The sequence below is a fragment of the Pseudophryne corroboree genome, chromosome 12, assembly GCF_028390025.1.
Source record: "Pseudophryne corroboree isolate aPseCor3 chromosome 12, aPseCor3.hap2, whole genome shotgun sequence".
NCBI classification, from domain to species: Eukaryota; Metazoa; Chordata; class Amphibia; order Anura; family Myobatrachidae; genus Pseudophryne; species Pseudophryne corroboree.
Window position 1 is genome coordinate 8,133,748 of NC_086455.1, and position 17,605 is coordinate 8,151,352.

At 50.1% G+C, this 17,605-nt stretch overlaps 1 protein-coding gene across 4 annotated transcripts in view; it reads left to right on the forward strand.

Moving 5' to 3' along the window:
* Nucleotides 1-17,605, forward strand: part of ARHGEF2 (Rho/Rac guanine nucleotide exchange factor 2) — a 210,371-nt gene that overhangs the window by 76,275 nt on the left and 116,491 nt on the right. For all 4 annotated transcript variants that reach the window (XM_063946869.1, XM_063946870.1, XM_063946872.1 and 1 more), the window contains exons 4-5: nt 6,048-6,195; nt 12,809-12,914. In XM_063946869.1, the coding sequence (XP_063802939.1) occupies nt 6,048-6,195; nt 12,809-12,914 (254 nt within the window). The remainder of the gene's footprint in view (nt 1-6,047; nt 6,196-12,808; nt 12,915-17,605) is intronic.

Below are 17,605 nucleotides of genomic sequence, written 5' to 3' on the forward strand. Positions count from 1 at the left end.
GTAGTTGTGCCCCCTCTTTCTTTGCTCCCAGTAGTTGTGCCCCCTCTTTCTTTGCTCCCAGTAGTTGTGCCCCCTCTTTCTTTGCCCCCAGTAGTTGTGCCCCCTCTTTCTTTGCTCCCAGTAGTTGTGCCCCCTCTTTCTTTGCTCCCAGTAGTTGCAGTAGTTGTGCCCCCTCTTTCTTTGCCCCCAGTAGTTGTGCCCCCTCTTTCTTTGCCCCCAGTAGTTGTGCCCCCTCTTTCTTTGCTCCCAGTAGTTGTGCCCCCTCTTTCTTTGCTCCCAGTAGTTGTGCCCCCTCTCTTTGCCCCCAGTAGTTGTGCCCCCTCTTTCTTTGCCCCCAGTAGTTATGCCCCCTCTTTCTTTGCTCCCAGTAGTTGTGCCCCCTCTTTCTTTGCCCCCAGTAGTTGTGCCCCCTCTTTCTTTGCCCCCAGTAGTTGTGCCCCCTCTTTCTTTGCCCCCAGTAGTTGTGCCCCTTCTTTCTTTGCTCCCAGCAGTTGTGCCCCCTCTTTCTTTGCTCCCAGTAGTTGTGCCCCCTCTTTGCTCCCAGTAGTTGTGCCCCCTCTTTCTTTGCCCCCAGTAGTTGTGCCCCCTCTTTCTTTGCCCCCAGTAGTTATGCCCCCTCTTTCTTTGCTCCCAGTAGTTGTGCCCCCTCTTTCTTTGCTCCCAGTAGTTGTGCCCCCTCTTTCTTTGCCCCCAGTAGTTGTGCCCCCTCTTTCTTTGCCCCCAGTAGTTGTGCCCCCTCTTTCTTTGCTCCCAGCAGTTGTGCCCCCTCTTTATTTGCTCCCAGTAGTTGTGCCCCCTCTTTGCTCCCAGTAGTTGTGCCCCCTCTTTCTTTGCTCCCAGTAGTTGTGCCCCCTCTTTCTTTGCTCCCAGTAGTTGTGCCCCCTCTTTCTTTGCTCCCAGTAGTTGTGCCCCCTCTTTATTTGCTCCCAGTAGTTGTGCCCCCTCTTTCTTTGCTCCCAGTAGTTGTGCCCCCCTCTTTCTTTGCTCCCAGTAGTTGTGCCCCCTCTTTCTTTGCTCCCAGTAGTTGTGCCCCCTCTTTCTTTGCTCCCAGTAGTTGTGCCCCCTCTTTCTTTGCTCCCAGTAGTTGTGCCCCCTCTTTCTTTGCCCCCAGTAGTTGTGCCCCCTCTTTCTTTGCTCCCAGTAGTTGTGCCCCCTCTTTCTTTGCTCCCAGTAGTTGTGCCCCCTCTTTCTTTGCCCCCAGTAGTTGTGCCCCCTCTTTCTTTGCTCCCAGTAGTTGTGCCCCCTCTTTCTTTGCTCCCAGTAGTTGCAGTAGTTGTGCCCCCTCTTTCTTTGCCCCCAGTAGTTGTGCCCCCTCTTTCTTTGCCCCCAGTAGTTGTGCCCCCTCTTTCTTTGCTCCCAGTAGTTGTGCCCCCTCTTTCTTTGCTCCCAGTAGTTGTGCCCCCTCTTTCTTTGCTCCCAGCAGTTGTGCCCCCTCTTTGCTCCCAGTAGTTGTGCCCCCTCTTTGCTCCCAGTAGTTGTGCCCCCTCTTTCTTTGCTCCCAGTAGTTGTGCCCCCTCTTTCTTTGCTCCCAGTAGTTGTGCCCCCTCTTTCTTTGCTCCCAGTAGTTGTGCCCCCTCTTTCTTTGCTCCCAGTAGTTGTGCCCCCTCTTTCTTTGCCCCCAGTAGTTGTGCCCCCTCTTTCTTTGCTCCCAGTAGTTGTGCCCCCTCTTTCTTTGCTCCCAGTAGTTGTGCCCCCTCTTTCTTTGCCCCCAGTAGTTGTGCCCCCTCTTTCTTTGCTCCCAGTAGTTGTGCCCCCCTTTCTTTGCTCCCAGTAGTTGTGCCCCCTCTTTCTTTGCTCCCAGTAGTTGTGCCCCCTCTTTCTTTGCCCCAGTAGTTGTGCCCCCTCTTTCTTTGCTCCCAGTAGTTGTGCCCCCTCTTTCTTTGCTCCCAGTAGTTGTGCCCCCTCTTTCTTTGCCCCCAGTAGTTGTGCCCCCTCTTTCTTTGCCCCCAGTAGTTGTGCCCCCTCTTTCTTTGCCCCCAGTAGTTGTGCCCCCTCTTTCTTTGCCCCCAGTAGTTGTGCCCCCTCTTTCTTTGCCCCCAGTAGTTGTGCCCCCTCTTTCTTTGCCCCCAGTAGTTGTGCCCCCTCTTTCTTTGCTCCCAGTAGTTGTGCCCCCTCTTTCTTTGCTCCCAGCAGTTGTGCCCCCTCTTTGCTCCCAGTAGTTGTGCCCCCTCTTTGCTCCCAGTAGTTGTGCCCCCCTCTTTCTTTGCTCCCAGTAGTTGTGCCCCCTCTTTCTTTGCTCCCAGTAGTTGTGCCCCCTCTTTCTTTGCTCCCAGTAGTTGTGCCCCCTCTTTCTTTGCCCCCAGTAGTTGTGCCCCCTCTTTCTTTGCCCCCAGTAGTTATGCCCCCTCTTTCTTTGCTCCCAGTAGTTGTGCCCCCTCTTTCTTTGCCCCCAGTAGTTGTGCCCCCTCTTTCTTTGCCCCCAGTAGTTGTGCCCCCTCTTTCTTTGCCCCCAGTAGTTGTGCCCCCTCTTTCTTTGCCCCCAGTAGTTGTGCCCCCTCTTTCTTTGCTCCCAGTAGTTGTGCCCCCTCTTTCTTTGCCCCCAGTAGTTGTGCCCCCTCTTTCTTTGCTCCCAGTAGTTGTGCCCCCTCTTTCTTTGCTCCCAGTAGTTGTGCCCCCTCTTTCTTTGCCCCCAGTAGTTGTGCCCCCTCTTTCTTTGCTCCCAGTAGTTGTGCCCCCTCTTTCTTTGCCCCCAGTAGTTGTGCCCCCTCTTTCTTTGCTCCCAGTAGTTGTGCCCCCTCTTTCTTTGCTCCCAGTAGTTGCAGTAGTTGTGCCCCCTCTTTCTTTGCCCCAGTAGTTGTGCCCCCTCTTTCTTTGCCCCCAGTAGTTGTGCCCCCTCTTTCTTTGCCCCCAGTAGTTGTGCCCCCTCTTTCTTTGCTCCCAGTAGTTGTGCCCCCTCTTTCTTTGCTCCCAGTAGTTGTGCCCCCTCTTTCTTTGCTCCCAGCAGTTGTGCCCCCTCTTTGCTCCCAGTAGTTGTGACCCCACTTTGCTCCCAGTAGTTGTGCCCCCTCTTTCTTTGCTCCCAGTAGTTGTGCCCCCTCTTTCTTTGCTCCCAGTAGTTGTGCCCCCTCTTTCTTTGCTCCCAGTAGTTGTGCCCCCTCTTTCTTTGCTCCCAGTAGTTGTGCCCCCTCTTTCTTTGCTCCCAGTAGTTGTGCCCCCTCTTTCTTTGCCCCCAGTAGTTGTGCCCCCTCTTTCTTTGCTCCCAGTAGTTGTGCCCCCTCTTTCTTTGCTCCCAGTAGTTGTGCCCCCTCTTTCTTTGCTCCCAGTAGTTGTGCCCCCTCTTTCTTTGCTCCCAGTAGTTGCAGTAGTTGTGCCCCCTCTTTCTTTGCCCCCAGTAGTTGTGCCCCCTCTTTCTTTGCCCCCAGTAGTTGTGCCCCCTCTTTCTTTGCCCCCAGTAGTTGTGCCCCCTCTTTCTTTGCTCCCAGTAGTTGTGCCCCCTCTTTCTTTGCTCCCAGTAGTTGTGCCCCCTCTTTCTTTGCTCCCAGCAGTTGTGCCCCCTCTTTGCTCCCAGTAGTTGTGCCCCCACTTTGCTCCCAGTAGTTGTGCCCCCTCTTTCTTTGCTCCCAGTAGTTGTGCCCCCTCTTTCTTTGCTCCCAGTAGTTGTGCCCCCTCTTTCTTTGCTCCCAGTAGTTGTGCCCCCTCTTTCTTTGCTCCCAGTAGTTGTGCCCCCTCTTTCTTTGCCCCCAGTAGTTGTGCCCCCTCTTTCTTTGCTCCCAGTAGTTGTGCCCCCTCTTTCTTTGCTCCCAGTAGTTGTGCCCCCTCTTTCTTTGCCCCCAGTAGTTGTGCCCCCTCTTTCTTTGCTCCCAGTAGTTGTGCCCCCTCTTTCTTTGCTCCCAGTAGTTGTGCCCCCTCTTTCTTTGCTCCCAGTAGTTGTGCCCCCTCTTTCTTTGCCCCCAGTAGTTGTGCCCCCTCTTTCTTTGCTCCCAGTAGTTGTGCCCCCTCTTTCTTTGCTCCCAGTAGTTGTGCCCCCTCTTTCTTTGCTCCCAGTAGTTGTGCCCCCTCTTTCTTTGCTCCCAGTAGTTGTGCCCCCTGTCGCCGCTTACAAACACACACACACAAATAAAAAAAACAATACCACTGCCCCGCTCCTGCTTCCCAACTGCTGCTGCTGCTGTCTCCGGGCGCCGGCTCCTCTCTATGGGAGAGACGTCATGACGTCTCTCCCATAGCAGCACCGCACAGACACTAGAGGTCAATACTGACCTCTAGTGTCTGTCCCTGGAGCCGGCTGCAGCGGACGCCCACACAGCCCACGGCGTCTGCTGCAGCCGGGGTGCGGGTAGGCGGTGGTGCCTGCAGGGTGACTGTGGCAGCGCCCCCAGGCCGCAGTGCCCCGGGCGAAGGCACTGCTTGCTTTTAAAACTTCAAAACTCTGCAGATTTCTGGGGATTTTGGGCCTAATTCAGCACGGCTCGCTAATTAGAGAATTTGCAAACTGAGTGATTATCGAACGTCTGCGCGAGGGGTAATTGCGTCAGAAAATGCGTACAGGTCGTAATCTCAATGTAGCCGCTGTGTGACTGACAGGAAGCCGGCGTTTCTGGACGGAAACCTGCCATTTTCTGTATGTGTCAGAAAAGACGCAGGCGTGTCCCAGGCGTGTTCAGGGAGGGTCTCTGACGTCAGCTCAGACCACTTCCAGCCCGTCTCAGGTTACTGGCAGCCTCAGACCTACTCACATTTGCTCAGATGGCAAAAATTCTTCGATGTTCGGGATTTGCGTATGCATCTGTGAGTGGACAGCGATCTGTACTGCATTTGCAATTTTGCATGGGGCGTTTTTCTTCCTGTCAGGGCTGCGCCTTTCTACTCGCAGACAATGGCAAGTTCTCACAATAACGATCCATGCTGAATTAGGCCCTTTGCCTTTAGCTGCGTTCTATTACTGCGACTTGGAACTCGCCGGAAACCCGCCAGTTCTTCATGAAGGGAGGCTATGCCGCCCCCCCCTCCCTATATGTAGTACTTATGATCTATGAACTGTTACTGTATAAGGGTACCACCATATACACATCTCTGGTGGGGCTGATAATAGCCTAACGTCTCTTGTCTATTATACATGGGACAGTGCGCTCCCTACTGTACATTATATAGTTATTAGAGGTCACTCAGGAGCGACTATATAAGAGCAGTAGTCTGACGTCAGAGCCGTGTACAGGCAGATGTGGTAACCTTACTAGAGACCGGACACCCACATAAGCTGGAGGATGTGACCTGCAGACGTTCTCAGCACATATACACCCGTGGTATCTTCCGTCACACGGCTGCCACCACTGCAGACGGAGCTACAACAGGAAGCAAAATGGACGAGGGCTGTAGTCTCACCCGCTGGGGCACCTTTGTGTCGGCTACAGACACCCGCGCACAGTCCTTGGAGGGGTACGTGATCCCGGGGTGCAGGAACAGGGCAGTAGTGAGACCAGGGGTTGATGCTGGGGGGGAGGAAGCTGGTGGTTAGTGAGCTGCTCAGGAAGCAGCCGAGTCTCTGATGCAAAGCAGCTTCTGTTACGTTCTAGGCTATGAGCCTGATTTACATTTGTATGCAAACCCGATAAGTTTATGTACAAAGCCGATGTTTATTGTTCTGCGCAGGTGCAAGACCAGTTGTGCTTCAATGCAGCTGTACAGTTCCTTCCAAATCGGAATGGGGTCCATTGATCTTACTGTAGTTCACTATATATACGGAACACCTAACCTGTCTGATCCACTAAAAGGCATCATTACCGGTGCAATCACCTAGCAGTTAGGCATTAATGGGCAGCGCTGAGATCTTGAGTTCAATTCCCACCAAAGCGATATCTATGTGAAGTTTGTATGTTCTCGCCGCACTCTCCTCCCACATTCCAAAAATATACCGGTAGGTTAATTGGCTCCCACCAAAATTTACCCTAGCCTGTGTACATGTGGTCGGGAATATGGAGCGTAAGTTCCGCAGGGGCAGAGACTGATGTGAATGGCCAAATCTCCTCTGGAATGCGCTGCGGAATATGTGTGCGCTCTATAAATAGCTGGCAATAAATAATGTCCGCCTGTGTGTGTTTTTGTTGCAGCCTCAGCCTGAAAGGCCTGGACCCTGAGGAGATAGAGGAGAGTATGGGGTACAGGAGAGACCCGCGTCGGACCCCCATTATCCGCAGCACCGATGAGTTGGAGAATTTGCTGTCACATCGAGGGGAGGACCTGGAGGTGACACAAGAGGTGAAAAACATGATTACCAGGATACAAGCCTATGCTGGGGGGCAGTTCATGTATCCACTACTCTTTATGTGGCTGTGAGATGTATTGGGGGTCTTCCAAATGCGTCTTCCCAAACAGTGCATTAGCAGCGACTCATTGCAGCCAGTTAGATGTCAGCATGGATCCGTACAGTGCAAGTTAGATGTATGAAAGCTGATGTCTGATTGGCCGCTGGGGGCTATTTTGTACCATACACTGAGAGCCACAGGTAACCACAGTCTTAGCACCAGGCACGCCCTTGACGTGTGATTGGGGCACAGTCAGCGTCGTATTAGGGGATAACTGTATTCTGTTAGCAAGTTATGAGACCTTGGCAGTAGGAGCTTACAATCTATTGATGTTTATAATTGTTTCCAAGCAAAGCATAATAAAGCATAAACACATTTTACCAAGCGTTCCTTTGTGCTCAAATGGAACGACATAATAGTGAATGCCAAACATATTACCATCTAGCTCACAGTGTAGAGATATCACTTTATTTCTCTATCGTCCTAAGTGGATGCTGGGGTTCCTGAAAGGACCATGGGGAATAGCGGCTCCGCAGGAGACAGGGCACAAAAGTAAAGCTTTTACAGGTCAGGTGGTGTGTACTGGCTCCTCCCCCTATGACCCTCCTCCAGACTCCAGTTAGATTTTTGTGCCCGGCCGAGAAGGGTGCAATTCTAGGTGGCTCTCATAAAGAGCTGCTTAGAGAGTTTAGCTTAGGTTTTTTATTTTACAGTGATTCCTGCTGGCAACAGGATCACTGCAACGAGGGACAGAGGGGAGAAGAAGTGAACTCACCTGCGTGCAGGATGGATTGGCTTCTTGGCTACTGGACATGAAGCTCCAGAGGGACGATCACAGGTACAGCCTGGATGGTCACCGGAGCCACGCCGCCGGCCCCCTCACAGATGCTGAAGCAAGAAGAGGTCCAGAATCGGCGGCTGAAGACTCCTGCAGTCTTCTTAAGGTAGCGCACAGCATTGCAGCTGTGCGCCATTTTCCTCTCAGCACACTTCACACGGCAGTCACTGAGGGTGCAGGGCGCTGGGGGGGGGGGCGCCCTGGGAGGCAAATGAAAACCTTTAAAAAGGCTAAAAATACCTCACATATAGCCCCAGAGGCTATATGGAGATATTTACCCCTGCCTAAATGTACTAAATAGCGGGAGACGAGCCCGCCGGAAAAGGGGCGGGGCCTATCTCCTCAGCACACGGCGCCATTTTCTGTCACAGCTCCGCTGGTCAGGAAGGCTCCCAGGTCTCTCCCCTGCACTGCACTACAGAAACAGGGTATAACAGAGAGGGGGGGCAAAATAAATGGCAATATATTAATATAAAAGCAGCTATAAGGGAGCACTTAATCATAAGGCTATCCCTGTCATATATAGCGCTTTTTGGTGTGTGCTGGCAGACTCTCCCTCTGTCTCCCCAAAGGGCTAGTGGGTCCTGTCTTCGTATAGAGCATTCCCTGTGTGTCTGCTGTGTGTCGGTACGTGTGTGTCGACATGTATGAGGACGTTATTGGTGTGGAGGCGGAGCAATTGCCAAATATGAGGATGTCACCTTCTAGGGGGTCGACACCAGAATGGATGCCTTTATTTGTGGAATTACGGGATAGCGTCAACTCGCTTAAGCAGTCGTTTGCCGACATGAGGCGGCCGGACACTCAATTAGTGCCTGTCCAGGCGCCTCAAACACCGTCAGGGGCTGTAAAACGCCCCTTGCCTCAGTCGGTCGACACAGACCCAGACACAGGCACTGATTCCGGTGGTGAAGGTGACGAATCAACCGTATTTTCCAGTAGGGCCACACGTTATATGATTTTGGCAATAAAGGAGATGTTACATTTAGCTGATACTACAGGTACCACTAAACAGGGTATTATGTGGGGTGTGAAAAAACTACCAGTAGTTTTTACCGAATCAGAAGAATTAAATGACGTGTGTGATGAAGCGTGGGGTGCCCCGATAAAAAACTGCTAATTTCAAAGAAGTTATTGGCTTTATACCCTTTCCCGCCAGAGGTTAGGGAGCGCTGGGAAACACCTCCTAGGGTGGACAAAGCGCTAACACGCTCATCAAAACAAGTGGCGTTACCCTCTCCTGAGACGGCCGCACTTAAAGATCCATCAGATAGGAGGATGGAAAATATCCAAAAAGGTATATACACACATGCAGGTGTTATACTACGACCAGCTATTGCGACTGCCTGGATGTGCAGTGCTGGGGTAGTTTGGTCAGAGTCCCTGATCGAAAATATTGATACCCTGGACAGGGACAATATTTTACTGTCGTTAGAACAAATAAAGGATGCATTTCTTTATATGCGTGATGCACAGAGAGATATCTGCACACTGGCATCACGGGTAAGTGCTATGTCCATTTCGGCCAGAAGAGCTTTATGGACACGACAGTGGACAGGCGATGCGTAGAGGAGTTATTTGGGGTCGGTCTATCGGATTTGGTGGCCACGGCTACGGCCGGGAAATCCACCTTTCTACCTCAAGTCACTCCCCAACTGAAAAAGGCACCGACTTTTCAACGCAGCCCTTTCGTTCCTTTAAAAATAAGAGAGCAAAGGGCTATTCATATCTGCCACGAGGCAGAGGACGAGGGAAGAGACAGCAACAGGCAGCTCCTTCCCAGGAACAGAAGCCCTCCCCGGCTTCTACAAAAGCCTCAGCATGACGCTGGGGCTTCGCAAGCGGACTCGGGGGCGGTAGGCGGTCGTCTCAAGAATTACAGCGCGCAGTGGGCTCACTCGCAGGTAAATCCCTGGATCCTGCAGATAATATCTCAGGGGTACAGGTTGAAATTAGAGACAGAGCCACCTCGCCGTTTCCTGAAGTCTGCTTTACCAACGTCCCCCTCAGAAAGGGAGACGGTTTTGGAAGCCATTCACAAGCTGTATTCTCAGCAGGTGATAGTCAAGGTACCTCTTCTACAACAAGGGAAGGGGTATTATTCCACTCTTTTTGTGGTACCGAAGCCGGATGGCTCGGTAAGGCCTATTCTAAATCTGAAGTCCTTGAACCTGTACATAAAGAAGTCCAAGTTCAAGATGGAGTCACTCAGAGCAGTGATAGCGAACCTGGAAGAAGGGGACTTTATGGTATCCTTGGACATCAAGGATGCGTATCTCCACGTTCCAATTACCCCTCACACCAGGGGTACCTCAGGTTCGTTGTACAAAACTGTCACTATCAGTTTCAGACGCTGCCGATTGGTTTGTCCACGGCACCTCGGGTCTTTACAAAGGTAATGGCCGAGATAATATTTCTTCTTCGAAGAAAAGGCGTATTAATTATCCCATACTTGGACGATCTCCTAATAAGGGCAAGGTCCAGAGAACAGCTAGAGATGGGTTTAGCACTATCTCAAGAGGTGCTAAAGCAGCACGGATGGATTCTGAATATTCCAAAATCCCAATTAATGCCGACAACTCGTCTGCTGTTCCTGGGGATGATTCTGGACACAGTTCAGAAAAAGGTTTTTCTTCCCGAAGAAAAAGCCAAGGAGTTATCTGACCTGGTCAGGAACCTCCTAAAACCAGGAAAGGTGTCTGTACATCAATGCACAAGAGTCCTGGGAAAAAATGGTAGCTTCTTACGAAGCAATCCCTTTCGGCAGATTCCATGCAAAGGGATCTGTTGGACAAATGGTCAGGGTCGCATCTTCAGATGCACCTGCGGATAACCCTGTCGCCGAGGACAAGGGTATCCCTTCTGTGGTGGTTGCAGGAGGCTCATCTATTGGAGGGCCGCAGATTCGGCATGCAGGATTGGATCCTGGTGACCACGGAGGCCAGCCTGAGAGGCTGGGGAGCAGTCACACAGGGAAGAAATTTCCAGGGAGTGTGGTCGAGCCTGAAAAAGTCTCTTCACATAAGCATTCTGGAACTAAGAGCAATCTACAATGCTCTAAGCCAGGCGGAACCTCTGCTTCAAGGAAGACCGGTGTTGATCCAGTCGGACAACATCACGGCAGTCGCCCATGTAAACAGACAGGGCGGCACAAGAAGCAGGAGGGCAATGGCAGAAGCTGCCAGGATCCTTCGCTGGGCGGAGAATCACGTGATAGCACTGTCAGCAGTATTCATCCCGGGCGTGGACAACTGGGAAGCAGACTTCCTCAGCAGACACGACCTTCACCCGGGAGAGTGGGGACTTCATCCAGAAGTTTTCCACATGCTATTAAACCGTTGGGTAAAACCAATGGTGGACATGATGGCGTCTCGCCTCAACAAAACACTGGACAGGTATTGCGCCAGGTCAAGAGATCCGCAGGCAATAGCTGTGGACGCGCTGGTAACACCTTGGGTGTACCAGTCGGTATATGTGTTTCCTCCTCTGCCTCTCATACCAAAGGTATTGAGGATTATACGGCAAAGAGGAGTAAGACTAGTGGCTCCGGATTGGCCAAGAAGGACTTGGTACCCGGAACTTCAAGAGATGGTCACGGACGATCCGTGGCCTCTACTTCTGAGAAGGGACCTGCTTCAGCAGGGTACTTGTCTTTTTCAAGAATTACCGCGGCTGCGTTTGACGGCATGGCGTTTGAATGCCAGATCCTAAAAGGAAAAGGCATTCCAGAAGAAGTCATTCCTACCTTGATAAAGGCAAGGAAGGAAGTCACCGCGAAGCATTATCGCCGTATTTGGCGAAAATATGTTGCGTGGTGCGAGCAGCGGAGTGCTCCGATGGAGGAATTTCAACTGGGTCGTTTTCCTACATTTCCTGCAATCAGGATTGTCTATGGGTCTCAAATTGGGATCTATTAAGGTTCAAATTTCGGCCCTATCAATATTCTTCCAAAAAGAATTGGCCTCAGGCCCTGAGGTCCAGATTTTTATCAAAGGAGTACTGCATATACAGCCTCCTGTGGTGCCTAAGGTGGCACCGTGGGATCTAAATGTAGTTTTAGATTTCCTCAAATCCAATTGGTTTGAACCACTAAAGAATGTGGATTTGAAATATCTCACATGGAAAGTGACTATGTTACTGGCCCTGGCTTCGGCCGGGAGAGTATCTGAACTGGCGGCTTTGTTTTATAAAAGCCCTTATTTAATTTTCCATTCGACATAGGGCAGAGCTGCGGACGCGTCCGCATTTTCTCCCTAAGGTGGTATCAGCGTTTCACCTGAACCAGCCTATTGTAGTGCCTGCGGCTACAGACGACTTGAAGGACTCCAAGTTGTTGGACGTTGTCAGAGCCTTAAAAATATACATTTAAAGGACGGCTGGAGTCAGAAAATCTGACTCGCTGTTTATACTGTATGCACCCAACAAGTTGGGTGCACCTGCTTCTAAGCAGTCGATTGCTCGTTGGATTTGTAACAAAATTCAACTTGTACATTCTGTGGCAGGCCTGCCACAGCCTAAATCTGTTAAGGCCCATTCCGCAAGGAAGGTGGGCTCATCTTGGGCGGCTGCCCGAGGGGTCTCGGCATTACAACTCTGCCGAGCAGCTACGTGGTCAGGGGAGAACACGTTTGTAAATTTTTACAAATTTGATACCCTGGCAAAGGAGGACCTGGAGTTCTCTCATTCGGTGCTGCAGAGTCATCCGCACTCTCCCGCCCGTTTGGGAGCTTTGGTATAATCCCCATGGTCCTTTCAGGAACCCCAGCATCCACTTAGGACGATAGAGAAAATAAGAATTTACTTACCGATAATTCTATTTCTCGGAGTCCGTAGTGGATGCTGGGCGCCCATCCCAAGTGCGGATTATCTGCAATACTTGTACATAGTTATTGTTAACTAATTCGGGTTATTGTTTAGGAAGCCATCTTTCAGAGGCTCCTCTGTTATCATACTGTTAACTGGGTTTAGATCACAAGTTGTACGGTGTGATTGGTGTGGCTGGTATGAGTCTTACCCGGGATTCAAAATCCTCCCTTATTGTGTACGCTCGTCCGGGCACAGTACCTAACTGGAGTCTGGAGGAGGGTCATAGGGGGAGGAGCCAGTACACACCACCTGACCTGTAAAAGCTTTACTTTTGTGCCCTGTCTCCTGCGGAGCCGCTATTCCCCATGGTCCTTTCAGGAACCCCAGCATCCACTACGGACTCCGAGAAATAGAATTATCGGTAAGTAAATTCTTATTTTATTTACCATTAATGATATAGCGGCCTCATATTCTGCAGCGCTGTACAGAGAGTATTTCAGTCACTCCCATCAGTCCCTGTCCCACGGAGCTTGCACTCTATTGTCCCTAGATCACATGTACACACACATACACACTAGGCATATTTTGTCACAACCCAATTACCCTACTGGTATGATTTTGGAGTTTGGGAACAATCCGGAGCAGCCATAGGAAACCCACACACAAGTGGAGGAGAACATGCAAACTCCAAACAGATTGTCCATGACAGGGAATTTAACTTATGACCTCAGTGCAGTGATACAGCAATGCTAACCACTGCACCAACCGTTGTGCTCAATATTATGGCATTATTATCTATATTATCTTACTGTCTAGTGGTAAATATGTATGGAGTATAGTTAGGCTTTGTGTCCCCTCCGGCTGCGCTGTGTATTGGTTATACTGTCTGGTAATTATTTCTTTTCAATCTGATCTTGTTTAGGAGCACGCCAAGAGACTCCAGGCTTACCTCTCCTCCCAGAACTACCTGTATAACCCACTGTCCAAGTCCGTCTCCATGACCGGCATCGACCACTGCTACCCTGATGGTAAGTAGAGTGCGGAATGTTTGTGGGGTCTAGTAGGCTGGGTCTGATACCCTGATATAATAACCTGTAGGAGGGGACGAGTAGAGAGTTTACCAAGTGCTATTTGCTAGACACTCCGTATTCAGGCTAGCGGAATATTGGAGATTCCAGACAGTTCACTGTCTATGAGGAAGAGGAAACCGTTTCCTTCCTCTCTTATTCTCCGTAGAAGAAAATGCTGTTCTGTGAAGCATTGTAGGTTTCCCACAGGTTGCGGTCCCTTTCTCTTCTCTATAGCGAGGATACAGCTAAATGGGAGTCTCAGCCTAATATGAGTGCTCTCCGTAGCTCACCTATCTTGGACCACCACCATTTAGACTCTGAACACTGCTACCATAAGGGATAACACAGCAATAAAGGCTCAACCACCCTTAAGTCGGTTTACATGGTGGCAGGAGCCTCCGTTAGCCCTATTTTAGTTTAGCCATTGGCGTAACTCCTGGAGACAGTGGAAGCACTGGCCTCCGGGCTCCAACTGTCAGGGGGGCACCAAGGAGGAAAGACCGAGGGGGCAGCTGATCTAGGACAGATCTCTTACCAATCATTTCTTAGTGATTTGCTGCAGGGGCGTAAGTTCATCCCAGTCGCCCGGAGGCAAGTTGGAGTTTGGTGCCCCCCCCCACACACACACCTTTGCTGCTGTACATGAAGGTGCCCCTTCAGGGCTTGGAGCCCGGAGGCAGGTGTCTCCATTGCCTCTGGGAGTTACGCCCCTGATTTGCTGCAATCGTTGCTAACTGCTGTCTTTGCACACAAGCCCCCTTTGTAGCCCCCATGAGCTGAAGAGTCCTGGTACGTGCTATAGTAGCAGCAGAGCAGGGACCATCAAAGTGTGTGTATATAGAGCTACAGCTCTGCTGTTGTTTCTTATATGATGAAAGAAAGGAGAGCAGAAGTTGTTTCAAGGAAGTGCACTAATTGTCAAAATAAAACTTTTAGGGGGGTATTTATCAAAGCTTAGAGAGAGAAAATTGGGAGAGAGAAAGTACCAACCAATCAGCTCCTGTCACACAGCCTGTAAAATGTAAGACAGAAGCTGATTGTCGGGTACTGGTAACATTATATTACTGGCCTCAGGAAGATCGAGTCCTTTTCTTCATTTTAATGGCCCCAGACTGAAGGACCCCACAGCAATATGAGTAGAAGATAGTGGGGGAATGTAATAAGGTGTGAGAATTAGGAAGTGAGAGATTTTGTGTGAGTTATCCTGGGTTTTTTAAATGTGGCAATCATTTACATAGCAAACCAGCATTATTTTGCGTAAATGATTGCCACTTAAAAAAAAAAAAACAGGAGAACTCTCACAATATCTCCCCACCCAAGTATGTGATGGTCAATGGAGAGCAGCCCAGCACCCAGCTCCCAAACCTTCAGACAAGTAGTCGGTATGACAGGCAGACTGCCCACCTGGGTCTTCCGTAGTAAAAGCCCTTCTCTTGCTCATTTTTGGCCAATGGTTTGATTCCACAACACCTTTTGTTGGAGCACTCATAAAATGAGTGTAAATATCAGATCTCCTGAAGTCTCCACCGATACACTTTTTCACCAGTGGTCTTCCCGGGGAGAAATCACCTTCTTCCTGGAGACAAACCAGAAGTCATTCACTTCTTGATTTCCCCAGGGGTAGTTATTCTAGTAATGGAAGAGAAGAGGAGATTGGGAGAGTCCTCAACAGCATGGAACAGGACTCGTTTGTATTGTCCATGGATATCAAGGATCCATACTTTGAAATTTCTAATCTGGAAAGGACAACAATGAATACTCCATTGCATTTGTGGTACAGCCCCATTACTTTTCAGTTTCAGGCCTCAGTCTGGCTACAGCACCAAGTTTGTTCAAGGAGATCATGGAAGTGATAGTTGCTGCTTCTCAGGTCTAGGGGCGTGGTGGCCATCCATTACTGGGATTAATCTATTGATCCTCGGCCGTGCTGCAAGTTCATATCCTAGAAACAGCTCAGACTTTAGAATCCTACAGTTGGGTCATTAACACAGGAGTGGCTTACCTAAATTTACCAGGAGGGCTCAAAGAGTGCCCTGTCCACGAGACAGACCAGCATGTCCATTGTATGTCTGGAGCTAAGCATTCCAGCCACAGCAGCAGTTTTCACTCCTGGGATAGAAGTCTGGGAACCAGATTTTCTCAGAAGACAGACCATTCACCTTGGGCAGCAGTTCCCTTCTCCCTGAGGTCTTCCAGCAGATTATGGACAGGTGGGGTCTGGCCAGATGTTGGCACAATGGCATCTTGGTTGAACCACAAGGGAGCCCGCTTTTACTGCAGGGTAACGGATTCATAGGCATTTATAGCAGATGCCATGCGAGTCCCTTGGAACGCCTATCTGATCTACCTTTTCCCTCTGGCATTGATGCTGCCGTGGGTGAGAGCAGAGCGTACGGTTGATATCATGCTCAAGACACTGAAGCCTGTGCTGGCCCACACTTAGCACAGGGGTTGGAAGACTTATAGTCCCTGGTGAGAAATGCAAGGGTTCCCTGTCTCCTGTGGACTGGTTAATGGTAACCTTGCAAGAAGGTCTGGAAGGGGGGTTGAATCTCTGCTCTAAAAGGTTTAGGTCGGATCTCTCCGTTCTGCTTCAGAGAAAACTTGCTTTTCTACCTGAAGCTTGTGCAGCCTCCATACACCTGCCCCCCATATCGTTTCTTTGGATCTCAACCTGGTGTTTACAGGTCCACAGGATCCTCCATTCTCACTCATTGGTTTTGGTGGAGTTGACGTCCCATTCTCAGAAGACCACTTTTCAGTTGGCTACACAGCTGGTGGCTATGTCCTCTAAGTCCACAATTTTTCATCCTTAATGAAGACAGGTTGGGTTTTAGGACTAAAACCTTCCTTTTGGCCCAAAGTGGTCTCCATGTTCCTTCATTGTGATTCGAGCGTTAGAACTGGGTAAGCCTCCCGAGGGAAAGGTTGTCTTAATTCCCTGGACACTCTAATGGCATTGAGGACCTATGTCTATGCTGGGCGTGTTCCTGAACTGGCTATGGCACACTCTTGTAGACCAATGAGTACCTTCTGATTGTAGAGGCAGGAGGACTCAGCTGGAGAGCTGTGGTACACAGCCAACTGGTCTTTGGTATATACCTTCACAAAATTCTACAGAACATCTTTCCTTCCAATAAAGCTAGCTGTGAATGTAAGGTACTGTGCACTGCAACATCTGAGCGTTCCGTTCCGTTTGGACAGCTTTGTCCCCAGTGTTCCAGTGTCACCGTTCTGGAGATTAGAGAAAGTGGGATCCTTGGGGTTAAATTAGGACAATACTGATGTTCCTGGTAGGCGAGGGGGAGATGATTCAGCTCTTGGAGGTGATTTTAAGGGGTGAGTCCTATCAGACATGAGTTCCCTCGCGGTGCAGGTAAGTGTGGCTACATGTTGCAATTGCAGTACATCCGGACTCACAGATTTTTGTTCGCAGCCCCAAGGGCTGGTGCCTATTGAAAGGATAGGATGCATTCTCAGTGATTCGCCTTTCTCGACCGCCTACCACTGTTACTATATCTCAAACACTGCCCCCCACAGGAAACGCACTGTCATTGCAAACAGCTGGGAATCCTAGTGCGTGTTTTCCATCTTTCAGCTCCCTGCTGTAGTGCATTTAGTACAGAATGGGAAGTGATGTCACCTACCTCTCTGAGTGCAGTGATGTCACCTACCTCTCTGAGTGCAGTGATGTCACCTACCTCTCTGAGTGCAGTGATGTCACCTACCTCTCTGAGTGCAGTGATGTCATCTCCGGGGTTTCCATAGACTGGGGAGAACCTCTGGGTCTAGTAATATACAGAGACTCTCTTTACGCTGCCCGTCTATAACGGTACGTCAGTATAATCTTATCGAAGGCCCACAGTGTCCAGAGGCTCACAGCTTCACAGGAGGAAAGCGTTTGCTAAAGCGGAATGAAGGACTTATTTATACAAGACTTTTCCCTCTATGGCCACCCCTGGGTGGGGTAGGTACATGATCCGTCAACATATATCCCAGGGATAGTAGTGGTTGTCCTACAGTGACAACATCTGGGGAACGCACTTTGGACCCCGGTGACTACACCTCGTTTCTCAGGAACTTGCATTCTTTGTTTAGCTCTTAGATAACAGAAAGGCTTTAACGGACGGTACAGAAGAGACCATTGTGTCCATGACAGGTGGCAGTCAGGAGAACGCTGCAGAAGGTTCAACCACCTTTCCATGTGGCCAGTTCAGAGCTTAAAGGGTTTATGGGATAGATCAGAAATGTCTATGTACTAAGCCTAGAAGAGAGAGAAAGTATCAGCCAATCAGCTCCCAGCCACAGCCTGTAACATGGCACTCAGGAGCTGATTGGTTGGTACTTTATCTCTCTCCAGGACTTAGTGCATAGCAGTCTTGGTAATTATACCACCATCAGCATATGATACTGAGGCTGGAAGCCGTACTCCTGAGAAGCACGCCAGCAGATGAAGTCTCCTTGCTTAGACTATGCTAAATCTATCTCCCGCATTAGTGCTTCCCAAAATGCTTAATCGTATCCGTGTATAATTAGTACGGTTGCCATGGAAAAGCACTCTTCTCTGACTTGTTTCCCATAGCAACCATATAAATGGCATATGATTACCCTTGCTCAGGACTCTCACTATCCACACCTTGGGTTGCCCA